This window comes from Ovis canadensis, chromosome 15 (assembly GCF_042477335.2).
Source record: "Ovis canadensis isolate MfBH-ARS-UI-01 breed Bighorn chromosome 15, ARS-UI_OviCan_v2, whole genome shotgun sequence".
In the NCBI taxonomy this organism is placed as follows: domain Eukaryota; kingdom Metazoa; phylum Chordata; class Mammalia; order Artiodactyla; family Bovidae; genus Ovis; species Ovis canadensis.
Window position 1 is genome coordinate 30172545 of NC_091259.1, and position 25132 is coordinate 30197676.

The 25132-nt window shown below is 38.6% G+C and overlaps 5 protein-coding genes across 11 annotated transcripts in view; 3 read left to right on the forward strand and 2 right to left on the reverse strand.

Moving 5' to 3' along the window:
- The window catches only part of DLAT (dihydrolipoamide S-acetyltransferase), a 31790-nt gene extending 27318 nt beyond the window's left edge, over positions 1–4472 (forward strand). Inside the window, exons 12-14 of the mRNA XM_069554989.1 lie at positions 593–755; positions 1749–1885; positions 2467–4472. Of these exons, the coding sequence (XP_069411090.1) occupies positions 593–755; positions 1749–1885; positions 2467–2596 (430 nt within the window). The 3' untranslated portion in view covers positions 2597–4472. The remainder of the gene's footprint in view (positions 1–592; positions 756–1748; positions 1886–2466) is intronic.
- On the reverse strand, positions 1–12447 carry PIH1D2 (PIH1 domain containing 2). 4 transcript variants are annotated; one of them, XM_069554999.1, is made up of 7 exons: positions 12048–12342; positions 10802–11004; positions 10272–10395; positions 9592–9837; positions 8076–8341; positions 6389–6519; positions 1–416 (listed from the first exon to the last, which is right to left on the reverse strand). In XM_069554999.1, exons 2-7 carry the CDS (start codon positions 10976–10978, stop codon positions 392–394), a joined length of 969 nt encoding a protein of 322 aa, XP_069411100.1. In that variant the 5' UTR covers positions 10979–11004; positions 12048–12342; the 3' UTR covers positions 1–391. The 4 variants fall into 4 exon arrangements, with proteins under 4 accessions (XP_069411100.1, XP_069411101.1, XP_069411103.1 ...); XM_069555000.1 differs by having other exon boundaries at positions 10802–11124; positions 12048–12127; XM_069555002.1 differs by lacking the exon at positions 9592–9837 and having other exon boundaries at positions 320–416; positions 12048–12128.
- Positions 12135–24736, forward strand: NKAPD1 (NKAP domain containing 1). Of its 4 annotated transcripts, none has more exons than XM_069555004.1 (6): positions 12135–12429; positions 13808–13884; positions 18968–19068; positions 20579–20728; positions 21559–21612; positions 22046–24736. In XM_069555004.1, the coding sequence occupies exons 2-6, from the start codon at positions 13816–13818 to the stop codon at positions 22551–22553; spliced, it is 882 nt and encodes a 293-aa protein (XP_069411105.1). In that variant the 5' UTR covers positions 12135–12429; positions 13808–13815; the 3' UTR covers positions 22554–24736. The 4 variants fall into 4 exon arrangements, with proteins under 4 accessions (XP_069411105.1, XP_069411107.1, XP_069411104.1 ...); XM_069555006.1 differs by having other exon boundaries at positions 22049–24736; XM_069555003.1 differs by having other exon boundaries at positions 12353–12998.
- SDHD (succinate dehydrogenase complex subunit D) overlaps positions 22586–25132 on the forward strand; it is a 13251-nt gene continuing 10704 nt past the window's right edge. Inside the window, exon 1 of the mRNA XM_069555012.1 lies at positions 22586–22652. The gene's annotated coding sequence lies outside the window, so the exon portion shown is untranslated. The remainder of the gene's footprint in view (positions 22653–25132) is intronic.
- The window catches only part of TIMM8B (translocase of inner mitochondrial membrane 8 homolog B), a 2322-nt gene continuing 1841 nt past the window's right edge, over positions 24652–25132 (reverse strand). The window contains exon 2 of the mRNA XM_069555040.1: positions 24652–25047. Within this exon, the coding sequence (XP_069411141.1) occupies positions 24880–25047 (168 nt within the window). The 3' untranslated portion in view covers positions 24652–24879. The remainder of the gene's footprint in view (positions 25048–25132) is intronic.

Below are 25132 nucleotides of genomic sequence, written 5' to 3' on the forward strand. Positions count from 1 at the left end.
TTTTGTTTGTGGGGGAGTTTTTTTTTTATTTAAGTATTTTGTTTCCTGTGTTTAAAAATTCTGAGAAGGGACCCAAATGCAGCGGTGTCTGTAGCATACAAAAGATGAGGAATCCTGCTTTTATGTTCTGAGGCAGCACTGGCTCCCTACGAGGGGAGCACTCCTGTTTCTCCCCCGTGCAGTTCTTTTCCTTCAGTCTTCCTTTCATCTGCTCAAGCTCTGCTTGCAGATGAAGCTCCAGCCAGTCCTCTTCATCTCGTAAACTTAAGGAGTTCTTTTCAGTTCTCACTGGATGCTCAACGTTTTTTCCCCAATTATGTTCATGATGTTGGTCAGTGCCGATAAGGGGTAGTTAGTGAGTACATGTGAAGCCAACCTGTGGACACATTGCTCATTCATTTTTAAAATGTGCAAGTCTAAAAAAATAAAAGTGCAGGTATAAGAGAAGGCATATAGCAAAATTGAAAAACCAGGCAAGATCTCTCTGGCTAAAAAGTAACAGACTGAATACCGCTATTCTTGCTTAACCTGACAGACTCTTAACAGTTGATGATTATTGAGTTTTACTTTTCTTTTTTTTCTTTTTAAATAGAAATCATGTTGTTGATATCAGTGTTGCAGTTAGTACTCCTGCAGGACTCATCACACCTATTGTATTTAATGCACATATAAAAGGACTGGAAACCATTGCTAATGATGTTGTTTCTTTAGCAACCAAAGCACGAGAGGGTAAACTACAACCACATGAGTTCCAGGTAAGATATTATGCATTTACTTTATGGATGTCACTGTGCTATTTTAGTGAATTGTATTGTTTTTAAAGTTGGCCTTATGCTTTTATTGCATTTTCCGCTTTTTGATTCTGCCTTGTGTTCTCACTGACAGAAGGTCTTGAAAATAAAGAAAATATGAGTAACCTATCAAAAGCTGAAAAAAAATTTTTTTCAAGTAGTGTGCAAAAGCCATACAATTGACTTGTGTTCATGTTGCTATGGTTGTGTGTTTTCAGCAAAGTGTACCCCATTCAGTCTTTTCTTTTTTTTCCCTTTCACCTTTATGTGTAATTAGTAAATAGGAATTGTATATATTTAAGGTGTACAACTTGATGTTTTGATATATGTATACTCTGTGATCGTGACAAGGTAATTAACCTATCTGTCATCTCATATACTTAGCATTTTCCTTTTTTTAATGGTAGTTGAGTCCTTTTTTAAGAAAATATATTATTGAAGTAGAGTCGATTTACAATGTGTTAATTTCTGTCGTACAGCAGAGTGTCTCAGTTATACATGTCTATACATTCTTTTTCATATTCTTTTCCATTATGGTTTATCACAGGATATGGAATATAGTTCCCTGTGCTATACAGTAGGACCTTGTTGTATATCCATCCTATATCTAATAGTTTGTATCTGTTAATCCCAAACTCCCAATTGAACCCTCCCCACCCCCCACCGCCCACCCCCACTTAGCAACTATGAGTCTGTTCTCTCTTTCTGTGAGTCTGTTTGTGTTTCATAGATAAGTTCATTTGTGTCATATTTTATATTGCACATATAAATGATATCATATGGTATTTGTCTTTCTCTTTCTGACTTGCTTAGTATGAATTTCTAGGTTCATCCATGTTGCTAAGAATCCCTTCTTAAAGTAAAACATCTTAAGGTTTTTTCACAAAACATTTGTCATTTTATTTATATTCACAAGCAGTTATGATGATCTGTTTTTAAATCTTTTTTTTCCTTTAGGGTGGCACTTTTACAATCTCAAATTTAGGAATGTTTGGGATTAAGAACTTCTCTGCTATTATAAACCCACCTCAAGCATGTATTTTGGCAATTGGTGCTTCAGAGGATAGACTGGTTCCAGCAGATAATGAAAAAGGGTAAGTGCCAAAATGGAGAGGGAGTTTTAAACTTACTTTCATTACAGTATACCTGGCTTTGAGTCTTAAGTTTTATAATTATTGGCATGGCATACTGGAGCTTCACACAGAGCTAGATGTAAGCACAGAGTGAAGTTTCTCAGGGCACTGACTTCTTACTTTGCTATTTGAGATGGGAAGTCTTATTTACTCTAGGTCAGGGGTCAGCATAATTTTTCTTAAAGAGCCAGTTAGTAAATGTTTTATTTTTTCTGGGTCAGGCAGTTGCTATTGCAAATACTTGGCTATTGTGGTATTAAAGCAGGCATAGCCAATACAAAAATGTATTCCAGTAAATCTGTGTTTGGTGGGATTTGGCCTGTGGGCTGTTGTTCCCTGACCTGTATTGTTCAGATGGTTGTTTGGTCTGTTTCTTCAAATTATTGATGTGAGCTAGAGGTGTACAACCTGTGAAGAGTAGGAGAAAAATAATGTTACCTGGTTGGGACTGTAAGTTAGGAGCTGGCATTTGGGCTGGTTACTAGCTAACATCTAGTGATTGCTTTTCGAATACCTAATAATGTTTTTTAATCTTTTTCTAGGTTTGATGTGGCCAGCATGATGTCTGTTACACTCAGTTGTGATCATCGGGTTGTTGATGGAGCAGTTGGAGCCCAGTGGCTTGCTGAGTTTAGAAAGTATCTTGAAAAACCTATCACTATGTTGTTATAATTAATCCAAGAATTTCTAGACTCTCCTAGGTCACATTGTTTCATTCTTACGAAGGTATTAATATGTCATTAAACGGTGGTTCTCTTTTTATTTTAAGGTTAACCAGTTATTTTTGAGTCTGTCCAGATAAGTTATTTGTAATGGGCATTACTGAATTTTTAAAAATGCCAATTACATCCCAATATTATGCACATTTAATAAACACCAGATTTTAAGCTGTGTACTCCAGGTCAAGGGGCCTGTGGCATAGCCCTTTGGTAGTATGGCCTTCCACTGGAAATGCAGAGGTAGAATTGTGGTTCCCTATTGATACAGGCACATAAAAGTAACCTTGATGAGACCTTGAGGTTTTGAAATTTAATTACCTCAAATGTTTTGATTAGATTTGAGAAAAGAGAAGTCAGGAAAATTAGTTCTTTTGGAGAAAGGATTTGAACTGAAACTTGATTTTGGAATTTAAACCTAGTTAAAAATTTTCTGTTACATAAATCTTGGCTTATCACGGATGGGAAGCATGGAGAACTTGAAGGAAAATATGAGAAAACTTTAAAAGTCAACATTTTCATAGGACTCTTCAACCAGCTGTTCCTTGTTTATTTTTCTATGAATTCAGAAATGGTTGTTTTCTCCTCTTGAGTTGAAGATATAAATATGAACCAGCTCCTTGGTATAAGTGAGAATTTGTGTGTGTATCTATTTAAATAATTTAAATGTGTCATTGTGAGAGCAGAATTCTATAATTGCCTCAAATAAAAGAATATGCTTATAGAATTTAACAGAGTGAACTCGTGAAAGTAGAATTTTTCCTGTAAAATTAACTAGTGGTTACTTGCAAATGAACTTAATTACTAGGATTTATTACTTAAATACTTGAAAAACTTGTATCAAGTAACTGTGGAATGGAATAAATGTATATATGTAAATATGGTTCCTAGTGAGATATGTGCCAAAGTCCATTTATCATCAAGTTGTGTCTGAAAAGAAAAAGGGGAGAGATACACTAGTGGATAGTTTGGAGTGATAAAAGATGGTGACCGGGACAAACTAGTCATTTGTACTTGGATAAAATGGAAAATGTTAAATGTGTATAAAAAGAAGTGTTCTATGTTTTTCCACCCCAATATTGTCTCATGTAAAATAAGAAAACCCTAAAATCCTGTCAGAGAGAAAAAGATTATTTAGGTTGTTTGCTACCTTATCAGCCTAAATATTTATTTTCCATTTTCTTACAATTTGCCTTTCTGTAGGGGGTTGGGGGGTGGTGATATTCAGGATAATAAAAATGAATTACAAACATTATCACAGTTCTAGACTTTCTATGGAATTGATGTAATTTAATAAATAAATTTGGAATTATGACTATTAGCAAATCTGATCCTCCTTGTCAAATGTAATATGCAGAACTATTCCCTGAAATTTAGGTCTTTCAATGTTGAATCTGTTTCTAAATGTTCATTATTACATGGTGCACAAGTGACACTCGATATATTCCAGAAATATTTTCCTTGATGTATTATTATGAAAAGTCAGTTAATCTGACTTTTCAGTAGTGATTTTAGCTTGAATTGAAGATTATGGAGAAGGAACAAACTTATGACAAGGGACCATCATAGTATGAGCCACATCTGGTTCAAATACGTGAAACTTCAAAGATAATTCATTATTTGGTAGTGTTTATGGCTCTGTTGTTCCCTTGAGAGAAAAATTTAAAAGTTGTATTCTAATAAAAATTGTTCTGAGTTAAAAATTAACCTGAGCTATAATCTAAATTTGGATTCAGTTTATTTCCCTTACCAGATGGAATGAACAAGTGTTAGAAATAGTGTTTTGGTTCAAATTAGATTGTTTGAAAATTAAACTATATGTTTTCAATGTGTCTTGTCTAATATTTTTGATTTGTTGGTAATTATTTTTCACATTAGATTTTTTTAAGACCAGGAACAGCTATGTACATGGTAAGCTCTTAGTACAGATACATTTTGAGTTTATAGAATTGGTAAAATAAGTTCTGAGTTTGGGAGCATATAATCTAACCTTCAGGCTCAAGGAGCCCTCTTGTTAGGAGGTGGCACATAGCAAGAAGGAAGTGTGGTCTGGCTCTGCTAGCTATAAACTCCATTCCTGAGGTTTGTGAATGCAGTAGTATCCCAAGGCCTGGACTGCAGAAGTTGACCAGTGCAAGTGGTCCCAGGATTGTGCTGTAAGGAATTCTCATCACTCAGTAATGCATAAACTCTAGAGGACATGAGAAAATAATCACTACTGATTCCTAATCTCTAAAGCCAAGTTTGTAGAAAAATCTGGTATCTTAATCAAGGATAATTCATGTCCATCTCAAAGTTTTTAGTTTTGAAGAAGAAATATCTTGATAAGATTCAGATTAAACTGCTCAACTGTTCATTATTAGTTGATGCTCTTCCTGACCAGAGTTTTGCTTTTTGTAGGGAGGGGGAGGTGGAGATGTTATAAGTGAAGGTATTTTGGAAAACTAGTATGTAAGTTTACAATTTTAATGTTAAGCATGCTAGATCTTGTACTCATTAATAAGTACACAATTACACAACTCCTGACATAAGTAACACCTAAGTGCGAGAGTGCAAGAGTAGAGATTCAGCTATTTCTGTGTAAGTAGGTATGGGAATGTATAGAAATTAAGTTTGACGGTGATTTTGTAGAAGAAAAGATAAGGTCAAAGCATTCCAAGTCTTTTGAAGGATGAGTATAGGATATCACAGTTCTAGAAAACTTTCCAACAATAAATTATCCTATTGCTAGAAAAATTCAAGTCCACACCAGGTTTAAGAAAATTACTCATTTCTAATTATCACAGGTCAGTTACTGCTATCCACACATTAGCTTCTAAAGTTTTAAAATTTTAAAATTAATGAGAACTTTATTTAAAGACCTTATGTTGAATTAGAAATGAATAATTACAAGGAGAGTGTTTTGTATTTAGAAAAGACAAGGGATGTTTGAAGTTTGGTGTGAATGTTGCTTACTTGGATATAAATTGGAAAACTCACACTTTTGTATTGAACAAAGAACTGACAGATGAATGGGAGTTTAAAAGTACATCACTTCTGTATTTTAAAAGTTATTTTCTTAAGAGAAAGGCACTTGTCCCAAAGTCAGCTCCTTTGCCTTAAATTAGAGTTGGGTGTATTTTATGTCTTACGTGTAATAATACCCGATGACTGCCACTGCATCGTTTTATCTAATCCATAGACAAGTCCATACCTGATATTAAAGGGAGGTAGGCCTGGGTGGCTTGGACTCCTGCCAGAGCTTGCTTTATAGAAGTATAGAGGTTCACAGAAGCAAAGGTTTACACATTATTACACTGGTCCTACATCTTTATTGCTGGAGGAAACTTTCACTGCTAAGGCACATCTTGGTAGTAAAGAACTTCTTGCACAGTCTGGAATTTATTCCTGATGCAAAAATTTACTAGAGACAAAAATGTTTTCAACTAGTAAACAAAGAATTCTTACATATTATACCTAGAGACAGACTTTTCCCAAATGGTATTTAAGTTACTTGAGGCCATTACAAATATCTTCAAAACAAGTATATCATGGCAGTACTGTTTTTGGTAGTTTTGCTTACTGCCAAGTTTACTTGAGGAGAAAGAATTTTAAAAAGCAGCTGATGAGAAAATCTCATTCCATCAAAAGAAACTCCTAGAAAACGAAACTTAAAAGTTTTAAGATAAACTTCTTCACAGATAATGGAGGCCCTCTAATTCACATGACTTTCACAGAAAACTCCAAATACTTGATGCTTTGAACTTACACCAATGGCATTGTGACGATTAAAGTGGCTTTCTCTTTGATAAATTTTGCTGTAGTCATTTCAGTATCCACAGATTCTGGAAGATTTAGATATAATCTGTACTTTTCAGAGACCTCGATCAATATATCATCCTAAAAAAAAAAATAAACCAAGAGAGATTTTAAAAGATGAAAGTAGAAGAGTATTTCCTGGTTAGAATTTATTACAGGTTTATTGTTCCCAGTTATTCACTCCTTTCCCATAAGAAGAGGGTCCACTTATGAGCATTAAAGGTATTGTAAATCCCTGAGATTCTGAGGTGGTTATTATTGTTCAGTGTGTTAAAAGTGAACTGATAGCAGTACCAGAAGATGGGTGCTGCCATTATAAATTAAGTAGCATTGACTTCAGGGCTGACCAGCAAACAGCAAGAAAACTTGCTGGAGACTGGAAAGATGGTGATCTGTTTTATGGTGACAAAGCTCTTATCACAATAATTTGGAAGACAGTCTACCTCTTTAACTTGTGTTTTTAGGTACAGAAATGGGAACATAGAATGTTATTTGCATGCATTGGTTCTGTTGGCTACATTTAACAAGGTACTACAAAAAGATGGAAGTTAGAAAAGTTCTCAATTTGCAAGGGAATATAAAGAATTGAAAGGGAATATACAGAGCACATAAATTCTAAGACTTGAATGAAAAATGGAACCAATTTTTATTTTCAACCAGTAATAAAACAGAAATAACCTTTCAGCCTCAACATTCCATGGGCAGCAAACAGGTTGAGTAAACTCCTCAGCATCTAATGACAGTGTAGTCTTCAACGCTCTTTTCAGGCATGGCTAAGGTAGATTATGAAAGAGAAAAAAACCTCCCAAAGAATGGAGCTAAAAGTCATGGAAAATAATGGAAATAGGAGTCTAGGTAATCAAGGAAGCTTGTCAAGGGACCTCAGCAAGAACATCCTCTACCTCCAGGAAAGGGACCTTTGCACTATCTGCCTACCAGGGTTTTAGAATTGCCGAGTACCAATAACTTCCGTGTGCCTTACAGTTTTCCAGTTTCTGAATTGAGACTGTTGATTGTGGTTATTCTCTCTCCGTTCTACATTGTATGATGCATGGGGTTACAGAAATAGATAACTTGTCATTGCAGTTCATGCAGATTTTGTCTAATGCAGATTATGATGGCAAAATCCTGCACTTCGGAATCTGATACTGGGATTGGAGGTATGTTTCTTGGGAAAAGAAGCAAATACTTGTGACCACAAGGGTGGACTGTGGCAGACTGTAGATTGTTGCTTTTCTAAGAGGATTTATGCATTCTTGTCATGTAACTTTCAGTGACTGTCTGTGAGAAGAATGTTCTTTCCAGCCGTATTGATGTAGGACGTGGCCGTCTGACTTTTTGATCAATGCAATGTGAGCATAAGTAATACATTCCATATCTGAGAGGAAGTTTTAGGATCTATTGCATGGTTTCACCATTTCTATTTTCCCTCTTCCATCAGAATGACTTGTCTAAAGTGAAAATTGTTCTTTCATCTTGTGTCTTAAAATATGCAGCACACAGAGCAAAGCAGGATGAGCTGACATGTAACCTGAGCAAATTATTGTAAGCCACTGAGATTGTGGAGTTATTTTTTACTGTAGCATAACAGTGATTATTGACTGATGCAAATTTACAGCATTACCTATTCAGCTTACCTCAGAAACACTAAGGTCACAGAGAGATACTGAATTAATACCAGGTAATTCAACTTTCAATTCAATTTTCAGAGGTTTCTCATTCTGATCTGCCACAAGTTTTAATTCATAGGCTGGTCTCTTCATCTCCACTTCAGTCTCTGTACTAGAAATTTCTTCTATCAGACACGCTGTTTTACTTGAAACTTGGTCTTTCGGCAGTAAAAATTGAGGAAACTGATCTGAATTGCTCACAGTACTGCTTCTTATCTTTTCAAGGGTTAGTTCTTTATTTTAAAAAAGGAAGATGAAATCACAAAATTAATCAACATGAAATACTATCAGGCAATGAGCTGTAACAGTGGTAGTGTTAGCCAAGATGGCAGACAAAGCTGCAGGTAAATTGGTTTGGGAATCTTAAAAGAGTCTTAAACCAGAGAATCTGGTTTAAAAGTTTGCAGGATTTATCTTTGAGGACATGCTAATTTTTTTTTAAATTTTATTAAGTATAGTTGATGTACAGGGTTGTGTTTAATATCTGTGGAATAGCAAAAAGACCCAGTTATATATTTTTCATATTCTTTTCTATTATGGTTTATCACAGGATATTGAATGGTTTCCTGTGCCATACAATAGGACCTTGTTTATTCATCCTATATATAATAGTTTGTATCTGCTAATCCCAAACTCCCAGCCCATTTCTCACTTTCCCTTGCAACCACAAGTCTTTTCTTTATGAGTCTGTTTCTTAGATAGGTTCATTTGCGTTGTTTTTTAGATTCCACACATAAGCAATATTATATGGTATTTGTCTTCCTCCTGATTTACTTCGCTTAGTATGATAATATCTAGGCCCATCTATGTTGTTGTTGTTTAGTCACGAAATTGTATCCGACTCTTTTGAGACCCTATGGACTGTGTAGCCTGCCAGGCTTCTCTGTCTATGGGATTTCCCAGGCAGGAATACTGGAGTGGGTTGCCATTTTCTTCTCCAGGGGATCTTCCTGACCTGTGGATCTGACCCATGCCTCCTGAATTGGCAGGCAAGTCCTTTACCACTGAATAATCAGAGAAGCCTCTGTCTGTGTTGCTGCTGCTGCTGCTACTGCTGCTAAGTTGCTTCAGTCGTGTCCGACTCTGTGTGACCCCATAGACGGCGGCCCACCAGGCTCCCTCATCCCTGGGATTCTCCAGGCAAGAACACTCGAGTGGGTTGCCATTTCCTTCTCCAGTCCATGCAACTGAAAAGTGAAAGTGAAGTTGCTCAGCCGTGTCCAACTCTTAGGACGTCATGGACTGCAGCCTACCAGGCTCCTCCGTCTATGGGATTTTCCAGGCAAGAGTACTGGAGTGGGGTGCCATTGCCTTCTCTGCCATCTATGTTGGGATATGCTAATATTCCTAATATATAATCTTTATATTTTTCTATCTTAAATTTCTCATCTTTTACAATTGAGACTTCTAGTTTGCAGAAGGTACACCAGAAGCAAAAAACATTTTAAATCAGATCACTTTCCATTACATTTCATTAATTTACCGTTTCTCATTTTCTCTCTTAAGTCTGTGGGATTGGTTTGGATTCCCATCAGATTTTGTTTCATTCTTTGAATGCTTCCTTTTAGTCTAAATTTGGTAATAGAGTAACAGTTTGAGAGAGTAAGTTGGAGTTGTTCCTCAATGCATTTCATGGCCATCCGTATCAGTTGATCTTTTTTCACTTGGTCTTTCTCTGCTGCCTGGAGAACATCAGGATGATAGGCAACATCGATGACTGTGTAAACATCTGTGTGTGTAATTCAGAGGGAGTACAATGAAGACAATTTGTTTTACTAATGCTATCGTCAGGTAATATTTTAAGTCATAGCCTGCCTGATAAAGATGGAAAAGTATAAATTCTATTTCTGTATTTTCAAAGATAATCACAATGGTCCTATATATATAAAATTCCAATTAGAGCATTTCTTGGCATTTTATATGAATTAAAATGGCTCATATTATTAGGAAATTAAATAGTATTCAATTTTCACAAAGTACCCTTATTCAGTTCAGTTCAGTCACTCAGTTGTGTCCAACTCTTTGCAACTCCATGGACCCTTATTTTTCATTGACTATACCATGACCAAATATGTAATGCTTTTTACCAAGTAAAATCTGGCCCATGCTTATTCCCACATCCCCATTTTTAAAATGTGCTTTCTCTCCCATAATTCTATGTACCTGATGTCTCAGATGTATCTTCTGGTCTGCCAATACTTAGAGGTACTGGATGAGTGGCTGATTCTGGAGCTGGGATCCTTTTCCACTGACATAGGTTGATAAAAAGTAATTTTTCTTTTGGTTTCTAGAAAGCAAAAAATTTGCATATCTCAAAATCCAGTTTTTAAATTTTTAAAAAATATCCTAAAGGTAACATCACAGAGTTACCTCCCCAACCAAATAACTTCTCTTTATTTGAAAAATCTCCAACTATATTATTCTCTATTAAATGATTACATTACTTTTGATTTTTATTCTAGCAGAAAAATGACTGATTTGGGGATCTCCAAAATGTGTCAAATATGAAATTCCCGTTCTTATTCCATCAACACTATCTTTCACATTACATTCAATTTTCCATTATTCAGAGTGGCAGTCTCCCTCAATGTTCTTATGCTGAAGTAGTAATAGCTAAGGGTAAGCCATTGTCTGGTTATTCCAGGACCATTTCAATCAGGACTTCCCTTTCTCTGGGCACCAACTCTACATACCAGAATCCTGGTTTGTAGACAGAGCTGTGGTTCTGGGGTAGCACAGAACTCTTTCCCCTCTTTGAGCTGCTGTTGAATGAACTTCTGATAGCTCTCAGGGTTACTTTCAGCCAGATCATCTAAGAGGTTCCAGAACTGAGTAACCTGGGTAAGCAGACCCTTTGAGGATGACTCCATGATATAGATGAATAGGCCTCTTAAGCCTGTGGAAAGACATGACTTAAGGAAGAAAAAAATCTCACCTCAAATCTATTCTTCGCGGGGAGGAGGAACAGTTCAGGGGCTGTTTTGTTGAAGTTGACAGCTATTCTTAACACCAGTGCCTAAAAGATTATGGATCAGCACTGTTTTATCTTTTCCTTATATTCTATTTAGTACCCTTTCTTACATTCTCAAGATGCTCTCTCAGATGGTAAGTCCTTACCTCTGCATAGACCCTCACAAGCCTTGCTGCTGCTGCTAAGTCGCTTCAGTCGTGTCCGACTCTGTGCGACCCCATAGACGGCAGCCCACCAGGCTCCCCCATCCCACCAGGCTCCCCCATCCCTGGGATTCTCCAGGCAAGAACACTGGAGTGGGTTGCCATTTCCTTCTCCAATCCATGCAACTGAAAAGTGAAAGGGAAGTTGCTCAGTCGTGTCCGACTCTTAGCGACCCCATGGACTGCAGCCTACCAGGCTCCTCCATCCATGGGATTTGCAGGCAAGAGTACTGGAGTGGGTCGCCAGTGCCTTCTCCGCTTGAGAGGTCATTTAAAGTTTGGATTTCTCGGAATTTTCTTGTCTCAACACCCGGGTATATGCTAACTGGGGCCTGAATTTGCTAGAAGTGTGCTGTGGGTTGACGGCCATATGAGACTTCCTCAATCAGCATAGTTCAGGAGTTAAAAGCATGGACTCTGCAGCCAGAATGCCGAGATTCCACTCTTAGCTCTATCATTTACTAGCTGTGTGATCTTGGGAAATTAATTTACACATGTGCCTCAGTTTATTCTCCTCGAAATGGAGGCGATAATACGTATCTCATAGGGTTATCGTGAGAATTAAGTAAGCTAATACGGAGAGGCTGAAACACCTGCCAAGAATAATAATATTCTCTCTACCACTTGAGATAACCTCCCTCTAAGCCCCCTCCGTCAATGGAGACGTATCTCACAGCATCCACAGAATGAGGAGGATTCTCCAAATACTACATTAAGATTAGACTAAATGGGAAATTTAATTTTTCCAGAGGTCGGCGAACCTACCTCTTCCTTTGGTTACTTGACAAAACGCGACGCCTGTTACCAGGGTAACCACACTGGGACAACATCTAATTGAGTCCGGAAAGCTCCAGACAAAAAGGTCTTATCTTTCTATATCCAGTTCCCGAGTCTTCTCCTTCTGGTGCTGGGCTTGCTTTTCGGCTGAGCCTGACCCACTTCTTTTCCAGGAGGGACCTTGCTTCCCGTTCTACTTCTGAAGACTTCTAGAGTGTCCTGGAAACCCTTCTGTGGGAATCCTTGGGACTTCTGTTGGTGGGAAGAATTTCCCATTAGCACCACTTCCGGCCTGGAAGGGAAGTCAGATCTCTCTTCTCCCAGAGAGCTTCCTCCCCCCCAACCCCGCTACGCGAGGCTGCGGCGCACGGTATGGGTGTGTTTGTGTGTGTTTGTGTGGGGAGGGTGTTTGGAAGGAAAGTTACCAGGAGTCCCGTGGCCGCTGGGGAGCAAGGGTCCCGGTGACGAAGATAGGGGTAGTTTCTCTGTTTTCCACTTGGAAGCCTCCCCCCGCCCCACCCCCTCTTCAGCCACTCTAGATACATCTTGGGGCCCAGTCAAGAGTCGTACCGGTCCAAAGCGTCCTTATCCCTTTTTGGGGAGTGAAACCCAACCCCTGGGATCGTCCCAGAGGAACGTGAGCGGGGAATGCCCCAGCCAACCCGGCCGCCCGAATTCCGCGCCGGAGCAGCCCCCGGCCTCAGTCCGGAGAGAAATCTGCCTGTCGGCCTGGGCTGAGGGGACGGCGGCCGTGACCTGGGCCACGGGTGAGGGCGGAATAACTGGTGGGAAGGCTGCGTTTTCACGAAGGACTCGGGTGAAGCTGCAGAGCTGCCTTTGAGCCCTGACTCCTTGGCTTCCTGGGTCGGAGGAGATCTTGTAATGGAATGGTTCTTCGTCTCACACTAACAAGATGCCTGATTTCCTCAGGATCGAGGGGTGAGTGAGCGGTGGGGTGGTTGCCCAAAGCCCCTGATAGCTACACATGTGAATATGTCATTTATTTTTTGGAGGCTTCTGGACAAAATAGAACATAAAATTCCCTTGAATGAAATAGTGTAGGGCATCTTTGCAGTTGATGTTTTTAGGCGTCAGTTTTTGTTACTGTTGACATTTGTGTCCCTGAAGCTCTTAAATCTAGGTGTTTAACTGTAAACTAATTTGGAGATTTGGGAATTGATTTCGAATCTGAACTTTGTTTGCCCTGGACTGTGTGCCCTGGAGCAAGGTATGGCTTTAAGGGAATGTCATCTACAGAAAAGGAATGAAGGTGAAGTGAAGTGACTCAGTCATGTCCGACTCTTTGCGATCCCATGGACTGTAGCCTACGAGGCTCCTCTGTCCATGGAATTTTCCAGGCAAGAGTACTGGAGTGGGTTGCCATTGCCTTCTCCAGGGGATCTTCCTGAGCCAGGGATAGAACCCGGGTCTCCCTCATTGCAGGCAGACGCTTTACTGTCTGAGCCACCAGGGAACATAAAACAGTTATTTTAAGGATTAAATAAAATGGTGCTCTTGAAAGCACTTAATTTGGTGCAGTTTCAAAGAACTCTAATGTACATTATTTCCTTTCATCCTCACATTAGTGTGGACAGGTGTTTTCCCCTTTTAATGGTGAAGGAAAAACTATTCCTCAGGACCACTGACTTCTAGTTCGGAAATCTTTTCTTTAGCTCATGTTTCATTATAGCATAGTGATAAAAGATAACATATTAAATTATTAAATGTTACTTATTGATTCATTTCAGGTTGAAGAATGTCCCGAGTTCCTTTGGGGAAAGTCCTCCTGAGAAATGTCATCCGGCACACAGATGCTCACAATAAGGTCAGAGATACACCTTAGTTATTCCTCATGGTTAAGGAGGGTTAACAGTGTGCTTGGAGTGATTTTGGTACAGTTCGAAGAGACAAAGATACAATACATAGTTAGAATATAATTTGGTAAGTATTATAATGTAGACATACACAGAGTGCTTTCATCCACTGAGGAAGGAATAATGAACTCTGCCTTGGGAAATAGGGAAAGGCTTCACAGAATGGGTGGTATTTGAACTGCTGATATTTGAACTAGTTCTTGATGAACAGGTTCAAGTTTATCAGATGTCAGAGATCATTCAGCACAGAGGGAATATCATGTAGTAGCATATGGTAAGGAGCATGAAGCACTTAAGGGAAGAAATTGTATGCATCCATAAAGTGGAGAATTTGGGAGGTAATGGCAGAAGATGAGGTTTGAGTGGTCACTTAGAGTTGGATTGTGATGCTTGGAGATCAGACTTTTGCCTGTAGGCAATAAAGAAACCATTAATTATTTTTAAGCAAGGTTAGAGATGTTCAGTTAGTTCAGTTCAGTTGCTCAGTCGTGTCTGACTCTTTGCGACCCCATGAACCGCAGCACGCCAGGCCTCCCTGTCCATCACCAACTCCCGGAGTCCACCCAAACCCATGTCCATTGAGTCAGTGATGCCATCCAACCATCTCATCCTCTTCTGTCCCTTTCTCCTCCTGCCCTTAATCTTTGCCAGCATCAGGGTCTTTGCCAATGAGTTAGCTCTTCGCATCAGGTGGCCAAAATATTGGAGTTTCAGCTTCAGCATCAGTCCCTTCCAATGAACATCCAGGACTGATCTCCTTTAGGATGGACTGGTTGGATCTCCTTGCAGTCCAAGGGACTCTCCAAGAGTCTTCTCCAACACCACAGTTCAAAAGCATCAATTCTTTGGCACTCAGCTTTCTTTATAGTTCAACTCTCACATCCATACATGATCACTGGAAAAACCATAGCCTTGACTAGATGGACCTTTGTTGGCAAAGTAATGTCTCTGCTTCTTAATATGCTATTTAAGTTGGTCATAACTTTCCTTCCAAGGAGTAAGCATCTTTTAATTTCATGACTGCATTCACCATCTGCAGTGATTTTAGAGCCCAGAAAAATAAAGTCAGCCACTGTTTTCACTATTTCACTGTATTAATATTTTAGAAAGATGATTTGTTAGCTGGGGAGGGGATAGATCAGATGGGTTGAAATAGTAGAGAGGCCGGTTAGGAGACAGTTGTAGTATTTCAGGTGAGAGATAATGAGGGATTCACATGAAAACAGTGACAGCAGGGATGAAGATGAAGAATTTAGGGACTGGAGTTCAAGGAACTTGATGATTGATAGGATGATAGTGATAATTTTGGAATCAAATATAACCACCTTGTGTGACTGAGTGAATGATGATGATGATGATTATGATATAATTAATTGAGATAGGGAACAAAATAAGAGACAGATATGATGGGAAAGGTAATTAATTTGGTTTTTAACATGTTGATGGTAAGGTGCTTATAGGATATCCAGACAGTTGGCAACTTAGACTTTGAGGAAAGGAGAAAAATTGAGGCTGGATATAAAGGTTTGAGGGTTACTGATGCAGCAAGTGATAGAGGTCATGAGACCAGATGAGGTCAAAACTTTAGTTGTCTTTGGTGAACTCTGTGCAACTCCTATTTCAGTTCAGTTCAGTTTCTCAGTGGTATCCAACTCTGCGACCCCATGGACGGCATCACGCCAGGCTTCCCTGTCTGTCACCAACTCCTGGAGCTTGCTGAAACTCATGTCCGTTGAGTCGGTGATGCCATCCAGTCATCTCATCCTCTGTCATCCCCTTCTCTTCCTACCTTCAGTTTTTCCCAGCATCAGGGTCTTTCCAATGAATTAGCTCTTTGCATCAGGTGCCCAAAGTTTTAGAGCTTCAGCATCAGTCCTTCCAATGAATGTTCAGGACTGATTTCCTTTAGGATTGACTGGTTTGATCTCCTTGCAGTCCAAGGGACTCGCAAGAGTCTTCTCCAGCACCGCAGTTCAAAAAGATCAATTCTTTGGTGCTCAGGTTTCTTTATGGTCCAACTCTCATATCCATACATGACCACTGGAAAAACCATAGCTTTGACTAGATGGACCTTTGTTGGTAAAGTAATGTCTCTACTTTTTAATATGCTGTCTAGGTTTTTCATAACTTTTCTTCCAAGGAGCAAGCATCTTTGAATTTCATGGCTGCAGTCACCATCTGCAGTGATTTTGGAGCCCCCAAAGATAAAAAATCAGCCACTGTTTCCCTGTCTATTTGCCATGAAGTGATGGGACCAGATACCGTGATCTTCGTTTTTTGAATGTTAAGTTTCAAGCCAGGTTTTCACTCTCCTCTTTGACTTTCATCAAGAGGCTCTTTAGTTCCTCTCCACTTTCTTCCATAAGGATGGTGTCATCTGCATATCTGTGCTTGATATTTCTCCCTGAAGTCTCAATTCCTGCTTGTGCTTCATCCAGCTTGGCATTTCATATGATGTACTCTGCAAAAAAATAATAAGCAGGGTGATAATACATAGCCCTGAGTACTCCTTTCCCAATTTGGAACCAGTATGTTGTTCCATGTCTGGTTCTAACTGTTGGTTCTTGACCGGCATACAGATTTCTCAGGAGGCAGGTAAGGTGGTCTGGTATTCCCAACTCTTGAAGAATTTTCCACAGTTTGTTATGATCCACACAGTCAAAGGCTTTAGAGTAGTAATGAAGTAGAAATAGATGTTCTACTGGAATTCTCTTGCTTTTTCTGTGATCCAAAAGATGCTGGCAATTTGATCTCTGATTCTTCTGCCTTGTCTAAATCCAGTTTGAATATCTGAAAGTTTTGGTTCCACACTGTTGAAGTCTAACTTGGAGAATTTTGAGCATCACTTATGCTAGCCTGTGAGATGAGTGCACTTGTGCGGTAGTTTGAGCATTCTTTGGCATTTCCTTTCTTATGGATTGGAATGAAAAGTGACCTTTTCCAGTCCTGTGGCCACTGCTGACTTTTCCAAATTTGCTGGCATATTGAGTGCAGCACTTTAACAACATCATCTTTTAGGACTTGAAATAGCTCAGCTGGAATTCCGTCACCTTCACTAGGTTTGTTCATAGTGATGCATCCTAAGTCCTACTTGACTTCACATTCTAGGATATCTGGCTCTAGGTGAGTGATCACACCATTGTGGTTATCTGGGTCATTAAGATCTTTTTTGTACAGTTCTTCTGTGTATTCTTGCCACCTCTTCTTAATATATTCTGCTTCTGTTAGGTCCATACTGTTTCTGTCCTTTATTGCATTCATCTTTGCATAAAATGTTCCCTTGATATCTCTAATTTTCTTGAAGAGATCTCTTAGTCTTTCCGATTCCGTTGTTTTCCTCGATTTCTTTGCATTGATCACTGAGGAAGGCTTCCTTAACTCTCCTTGATATTCTTTGGAAGTCTGCATTCAGATGGATATATCTCTCCTTTTCTCCTTTGCCTTTTGTTTCTCTTCTTTTCTCAGCTATTTGTAAGGCCTCCTCAGACAACCATTTTACCTTTTTGCATTTCTTTTTCTTGGGGTTGGTTTTGATCATCGCCTCCTGTAGTGTTAGGAACCTCCATCCATAGTTCTTCAGGCATTTTGTCTATTAGATATAATCCCTTGAATCTATTTGTCACTTCCACTGTATAATTGTAAGGGATTTGATTTAGGTCATACCTGAATGGCCTAGTGGTTTTCCCTACTTTAAGTCTGAATTTCGCAATAAGGAGTTCATGATCTGATCCACAGTCAGCTTCTGGTCTTGTTTTTTTCTGACTGTATAGAGCTTTTCCATCTTTGACTGCAAAGAATATAATCAATCTGATTTTGGTATTGACCATTTGGTGATGTCCATGTGTAGAGTCGTCTTTTGTGTTGTTGGAAGAGGGTGTTTGCTACGACCAGTGTGTTCTCTCAAACAGTATGAAAAAATGCAACTCCTAGTTAGATCGCAGATGTTATTACTGTCCTATCCCCTGATATTTTGATTGTGAGTGAGCGTGTAGCTGTTACATAAGCAGCCTCTGCAATTGCTTTAAATCTCCCCTAGTTGGATGGTAAGCTTATATTTGAAAGCAGTGATTAAAAAAGATAAATTGAGGGCAAATTTAACAGAATATTATAGGAGGGCTTAGAAATAGCTGATTGTTCTTTGTGCAGCTGTACTCTGCTTTTCAGGAAATTATCTAACAGTTCTCATGCTATTTGTTTTGTTTTGCTTTGTTTTTAACAAAAATTACTATGTTGTGAAAAGAGACGTAGCCTAGAAGTTGAAAGACCAGTCTTTATTAGCTTTTTGACGTTGGTAAAAAAAAGACCAGTCTTTATTAGCTTTTTGACGTTGGTAAAAATCTATGAGCTTTTGTTTCTTCTCAGTAAAATGTAGTAATATAATAGTACCTTTTTTTTGGCTTTCCTTGTAAGATTGCTTAACATTCAGTAGAGGTGATACAATTAAAATCACAAAGCATTTCAGAAACATAAGGGATTATCATTTGCTAACTGCAGCATACTTGGTTAATAAGGTGATGAGTGTATCTATGCAGGAGTTACAAAGCTCTTTTGTTGCTGCAGAATTCTACGTAATTGAGATTTACTGAGTTGGATTGTTTAAGCACTCTAGAGAAGCCAGAATTTGTTTCTCAGGTTCCTGATCAAAACACAGTTTGTAATCCAATAACTAGTACAGACTTTATTTTCAGTTACTTTTCTGTGATGTGAAGTGTTATTTTTATTAACTTATTTTTAAAAAATAAGTTTATTTATTGGCTGCACTAGATATTCATTGTCTTGCACAGGGACTGCTCATTGTGTGGACTTCTCATTTTGGTGGCCTCTCTCGTTGGAGAGCACAGGGTCTGGGTACACAGCACACGGGCTCAGCAGTTGGGGCACAAAGGCTCAGTGGCTTTGCGGCATGTGAAATCTTCCCAGACACGGGATCGAACCTGTGTCCTCTTCATTGGCATGTGGATTCTTATCCACAGTCCCACCAGGGAAGTTCTAGTAACTTAGTTTTCTTTCTTTCTTTCTTTTTTTAAAATCCAGATACAGGAGGAATCAGATATGTGGAAAATAAGAGAACTGGAGAAACAGATGGATGATGCTTACCGGGGAACCAAAAGGAAAATGTTACCCAGCAGTTCAAGGTGAAGTTGCAACTCTGAGAACCAAAATATTCTCATCTCATTCAGAATCATCAACTTTTGTTTAAAAACATGATGGTGTGCTAAAGATAGATGAATTCAGTTCTGTGAGTCTTTCAAGACTTTCCTTTTTCATAAATCTTGACTCAAGCATACAGGTAATGGCTATGATGCACATAGTCCCACTGTTTTTACTTATTTGGAATGGAGAACTTAAAAATTCTGCCTTGAACAATTGTAAACGTTAAGGATTCTGTGGATTCTGACCTTACCTGATGGCTTTTGACTTAAGATTTTCTATAGGTATGTTATGGTCACTTAGCTGATCATTCACACCTTTCCCTTTTTAGTCTTTCATCCTCTCTGCCTTTTTTTTAATCTACTCACTGTCTTAGTCACACAACCTTTCGCATTACCTTCTTAATAATTTGAGTGTGAGTATGAAGGATTATGTAGGCTTAGTTGTCTTACCTGTGAAGTATAGGAATGTCAGAGTGTTGGAACGTCTCCTGGGCCTCATATGCCTATTGGTGTAGAGCTGTTGTATGAAAAATGACTATAAAGTTAGCAATGCTGATTTCTAAAGCCATCCAGGGACATAGTTAATAATAGTGAGTGCCTGCTGAGTGTGTGGACTTTGGAGTGACTGACTATGTGAATAGCTTTCCACAAGAAAGTATTCAGGGTATCCATGGTAAACATGGCAGGGTCTCAACATAAAAATAAATACCTTTTCAGTCTGTTTTCTCTCTGAGGATGGTTCTTTGAGAATTTGGAAGTACTTAGTGCAGATGATGATTTGTTTCATGTTGGTTATTCAATTCCAAGTAACATTCCAAAACAAAATACTGTTCTTTTGGAGTGGACTATTAATGCCTGTCATGATAAGTCTTTAAAACATAATTTCTCTGGGGGCAGTTTTTTGATTGGCTCATTTCCCATTGTAGTCCTGCAGCTGTAACAGTGCCTCATAGGCATGTAGGAGGCCCTTAAACATTTTTGATAGCCTCTTAGCTGGCTTAGTGACTTGTTAGTGGGATTTTGTAGGCACAGGCTAGATTAGTAGTTCTTAACTGTTTTTCTAGTTCAACATATTCATGGGTTACACCTTGCTGCCACTGTTACTGCGATCTAATTACAGTAGGAGCTGGTGTTAGGGAAGGGAGTGTATCTCAAAATTACTGGGGCAGTTTGAGATGTCCCCAGCTGTGATTATCGGTCTGCTTCCTTCAGAATTAGTGAGTGAGGTATAATATGCCCCAGTCCAAAAGTTATTTTGTCTGTACTCTGCAGTAGGAGGGGTAGTGATGATCATGTTTTCATTGAATAACTGTACAAATTAAGAGAGGACATAATGTTAAAAAGATACATATTTTTAAGTATCAGGTTATAAAAAAGTATTAGGTTGTTTTGGTCTCCTTTTAGCTTGTCAGTGAGTTTTGTGAATGATATTCCATAAAGTAACCTTACAGATTGCTTCTGTATCTAAAAGTTCTTCTCTTTTCTCTTATAGCCGGATGCGCAGTGATGGTTTTGATGAAGAAAGTCAAAGAGACTACTGGAGGCCAAAGAATGAAATTTGTGGAGCACTGGATGATGGTTTTCTTAAGGCTAAATCCTGGAACAAGAAGTTATATGATTATGAAGCTAACATGCCAGACAGGTCTGTGACTAAATTCTTGTGACCATTAGTGATATTTGGCCTGAGAATGTGTACTTTTAAAATGTTCATAGCATACTCATAATAGCCAAAAAAGTGGAAACCCAAATGTCTGTCAGTTAATGAATGGATAAACAAAATGTGGTATATGGAATGGTAATGGAATGTTATTTGGCAAAAAAAGGAATAAAGTACTGTTACCTGCTAGAACATGGATGAACCTTGAAAATGTTATGCTAGGTGAGAAAAGTCAGACACACAAGGCCACTTATTATATGATTCTATAGAAAGTGGATTAGTGGTTGCCATGGGCTGTAGGAGATGTAGGAGTGGAATAACTGCTGATGGATTGTTTTTTGGGGGGGTGATGAAAATATTATAAAATCATAGTGGTAATGGTTGCACAACTCTGAATATGCTAAAAGGCACTGAATCATGCACTTTAAATGGGTTTTATGGTATATGAATTATACTTCAATTAACTTATTCAAAAAAGTTGTCCCAAGGTAGACAGCATTATGTTATGAAGTGTTTTTGGAGAAGTATTTCACAGCTGAAGAGCAGCATATTAAGAGTACCTCAGTGTTTCAAGGAAGAGAATGGCAAGTTTTCTTACAAATGGATAAAGGAATCCTTTGTTTCTGGAATGAGAGTGTATAGTATGGAAAATGTAACCAAGTTACTGATCTATAAATGTGGTGTTGACTCTTCCATATCTTTTTTTTGTTCTGTGTGTGTCTGTGTATGTATACATTCCTAAGTCTAATTTGTCTTAGTTTTAAGAAATGTATGCATTGCTTTAGTAATATGTGTAATAAAACGTTATCTTACAGATGGGGCCACAGTGGATATAAAGAGTTATACCCTGAAGAATTTGAAACAGACAGGTAAGGCAAGTAGGCTTACTGGAAAAAAGTTAGAAACTAAGATTAGTACAAAGTCTGAATTATAAATGAAGTTCATAATTTTTTACCAAGTATATGACATTTGCCATTAAAAATGTATCCAGAGAAATATAGGCAGTTTAGTTGGGAGAGGACTGATATTTTGCTTTTCCCTGACATTTGGCATATCTGTAGCATGTCAGTTTTATATACAGTGTTCCATATAGTAACGCAGTATGGCAGATAAGAATTTTTATCTTCATTTTAAAAATGAGGAAATAAAACTCAGTGATAAAGTCTGATGGTAAGCTTGTATCAAAGCTTTGATTTAAAATTCAGAGGTTAACCCCAACTTCCCATTTAGAAAGCAGAATATAAAAATTATACAAATATACTTTATATTTTCTACAGTAAAGCAGTTTTTCTTTTTTATTAGTAGTGATCAGCAAGATATTACCAATGGGAAAAAAACATCTCCCCAGGTGAAATCATCTACCCATGAATCTCACAAACACAAGAAGTCAAAGAAGTCCCACAAAAAAAAGCAGAAAAAAAAGTCACACAAAAAACAGAAGAAGAGCAAAAAGGAAGCCACAGATATAACAGCAGATTCCTCAAGTGAGTTCTCAGAAGAAACTGGGGCTTCTAGTACCAGGAAAAGGAAGCAACCACACAAACGCAAGAAAAAATCCAGGAAAAAGTCTCTCAAGAAATCTCCTTTATTCTTAGAGGCAGAGAGTGACACTTCCCCATCAGATGATTCTGCCTCCAGCAGTTCTGAGGAAAGTGAGGAAAGAGACACTAAGAAGACCAAAAGGAAAAAGAGAGAGAAAAAAGTCCACATCCCTGTAGTTAACAATGAAATACAGGAGAGGACAAACAAACGCACAAATTGGAAAGTGGCTACAGATGAAAGGTCTGCCGAGAGTTCAGAGGATGACTAAATGAGAGAGAAGCATTCTTGTTTTCTGCATGACTGGATATTTACAGTTCTTACACCTTGGGGTTTGCCAGTGACGCTACTGCTGAGCACAGGGCCTGAGGTTAGAGCTGTCCTGTGCCATCTATATATGTTCTGACAGATGTCTTGTCTAGTTTGGCCTGTTAAACTTGATCCTCTTATTGTTAATAGGGAATCCGTTATTTTGTTATGAAGGTTTCTTGAAGAGATTATTTTTTGTGATTAATCACATTTAGGGTAGAGTGCATATGCAGCAAATTAAAGGACCCAGAAAGCTGAATCCAGTAAAGACCTGGGTATACCAGTCAGTGTTGAATTTGGGGAAAGCAAGGGCTGGGGTCAAGAGATGGATTGAGCTAGTGCTATATAGGATGATATGATGAGGGAATATCGTGTTGCTCTTGTCTATTATATAATAGGTGCCACAACTTGACTTTGTCTTTAGCCTTGGTGCTTTGATCTTTTCTGTATTTTAACCCCACAGATGTGGTCCAGTTTACTTAATAAGGAAATGAGCATAAGAACAAACAATTTCAATTCATGGTAACATCCTTAGACAGCTGTTATTGGTAGAAACTAGGGGTTTTTGTCAAATTTCCCTGCTGGACAGGGTCTGTGGCTGTACTCAGTATTCCCCTAAACATGGGTGATTGGATAGTAAAAGGTTTTCCAGTTCCAGTTTATTGCCTAAATGCACTTATATTCAAAGTTATTTCTTCAGTTGTCTTGGGTAAGTCCTCAACCAAATGGAGAATTAGGCATCAGTCATGCTATCTCATCGTGCACTGAAAAGGATTCAGGGCAGCAACAGCCATTTAAATGTTGTCTTCCTTGTTCATTTCTTAGTTAATGAACTTGTAGATTTCCCTTGAAACTAGGTTGAATCGATTCCAAAATGAAATAGGCTTCTCAGGGACATATCCATTTCTTCCTAGTATGCCTTCGGATTAAAGCACCAAGCAAAGATCTTGTTATTTCCCTGTGCTATATACGGTGATCCTACTATGTTAATTCTTCAGAAACCAAACTCACTGGAAGGTGGCTGGCAGAACACAGATGAGTTTTATTTACTATGGCAGAACAAGTGACATTGTTTTTTCCTGGCTGTCACTTCATGGGCTGAGTAAAAATCTTGAAAGCTCAGACTTTTGGTCTTGGTTCTGCCATTAGTTGGTTATGAGGTTTGGAGCAGGTAAGTCAACCTCCCTGGCCTTAGTTTCCCCATGTGTAATACAGAAATACTTCATGGTAGCCTGACAGTGTATGACACCAGCAATAGACTATAACAACATTCCATGAGGTGGTAATATTTTGTAGCTCTGAACTGTTAAATTGTTCTCTTTACAGAACAGATTTCTAATAAAATGCTTAGTCATAAAATAAACAGTTGGGAGAGGTTCCCTAGCCCTTGACTCTAAGCAGGTGCTACCTTTTGGGATATTTATTTGAAATATTAGTACTTTGGTACTCAATTGCTGATGTGATGTTCCATGGTGCATATTTTTAACATTGAGATTAAGGGCCCAAGTAGGGAAGAACAGTCTATAATTACTACCTCTTAACCTAAAGCAATTGTTTTCTTCTTAGAGCAAGTGAAATCTTTGTGGGAAGGAGTTTTCAGCTTCTGGGTTGTTTTTTTTTTTAGCATTGTCTCTGTGCTCTAAAAGTTTTGATTCTAAGCACAGACTCAGGAAGATGGGCCAGTGGAACCAGGCTTCTCCAGGAAGTTGATTCTGTTTGGGTCTTGACTTTCTCTTCGTCTCATACTAGCAGGGCTCCTTCCCAGTGAACACGCATCTTGCCTGTTTTGCTTTTTGCCATGTTTACTTTTTCTTGGTCATGTATAAGCAATAAAGCTGTTTTCTGTTCTTCACCTTTCTCAACCCCAAATTCTCTCTGATGCCTTAGGCTAAGGCTTTTGATGGTTCTTCCCACCCCCTTAAATATGGCTGAGGATGGCTCTTCAAAACCTAAGATCTCTCATTTGCACTACTAATGGCCTTGGAACATACTTATTTCTAATGTTCCTATCAATCAGAGATCTATATATTAAATCCTAAAATGGGATTTAAAAAAGAGAGTTGGAGAATTCACATTTATTGAATAAACTGTTGTGATACAAGATGGAATTTCTGAATTCCCAATAAATAAATTTCACTTTTTGAACATCTGATCTGTTCCTTTTTAGCACCAACAGGCTTGGTAGCTGCCTTAAGCTAATCCGACAGAGGACTGGCTGCCTTCCCCCGCTGGCCCTTCAGTCTGCTTAATCAGTCCTTGGCTGCTGCTGTCATTCTTCCAGGGGTGGCTTACTGCCCTCCTTTCTGTACAATCTGGGCAAACCGACTGGTGATAGCAAGAGTAGTGTCAATGAAGCGGTCCACACAGCTAGAGAGACAATTTTCAGTGCGAGAGTCTAAGCGATTCCCTGGCTTCTCCACACATTTATCCCAACATAGCTCCATGAAGTGATGCACCTAAGAGGAAAGAAAAATAGTTACTACTTGGGATCTGCAGACAGGCCTTATCTATGAATTTCCTTCCCATTTTTCTCATTTTCAG

Bases quoted from the DNA above. Each gene is read 5' to 3' on its own strand.
- PIH1D2 (XM_069554999.1), bottom strand. From the start codon at position 10,978: ATGGAGTCATCCTCAAAGGGTCTGCTTACCCAGGTTACTCAGTTCTGG. The intron at 9,838-10,271 runs GTACATAGAATT...TTACACACACAG, and splicing joins AGATACATCTGAGACATCAG to ATGTTTACACAGTCATCGAT. The intron at 6,520-8,075 runs GTAAGCTGAATA...TTTTTTTTTTAG, and splicing joins GTGACCTTAGTGTTTCTGAG to GATGATATATTGATCGAGGT.
- NKAPD1 (XM_069555004.1), top strand. From the start codon at position 13,816: ATGTCCCGAGTTCCTTTGGGGAAAGTCCTCCTGAGAAATGTCATCCGG. The intron at 13,885-18,967 runs GTCAGAGATACA...TTTAAAATCCAG, and splicing joins ACACAGATGCTCACAATAAG to ATACAGGAGGAATCAGATAT. The intron at 21,613-22,045 runs GTAAGGCAAGTA...CTTTTTTATTAG, and splicing joins GAAGAATTTGAAACAGACAG to TAGTGATCAGCAAGATATTA.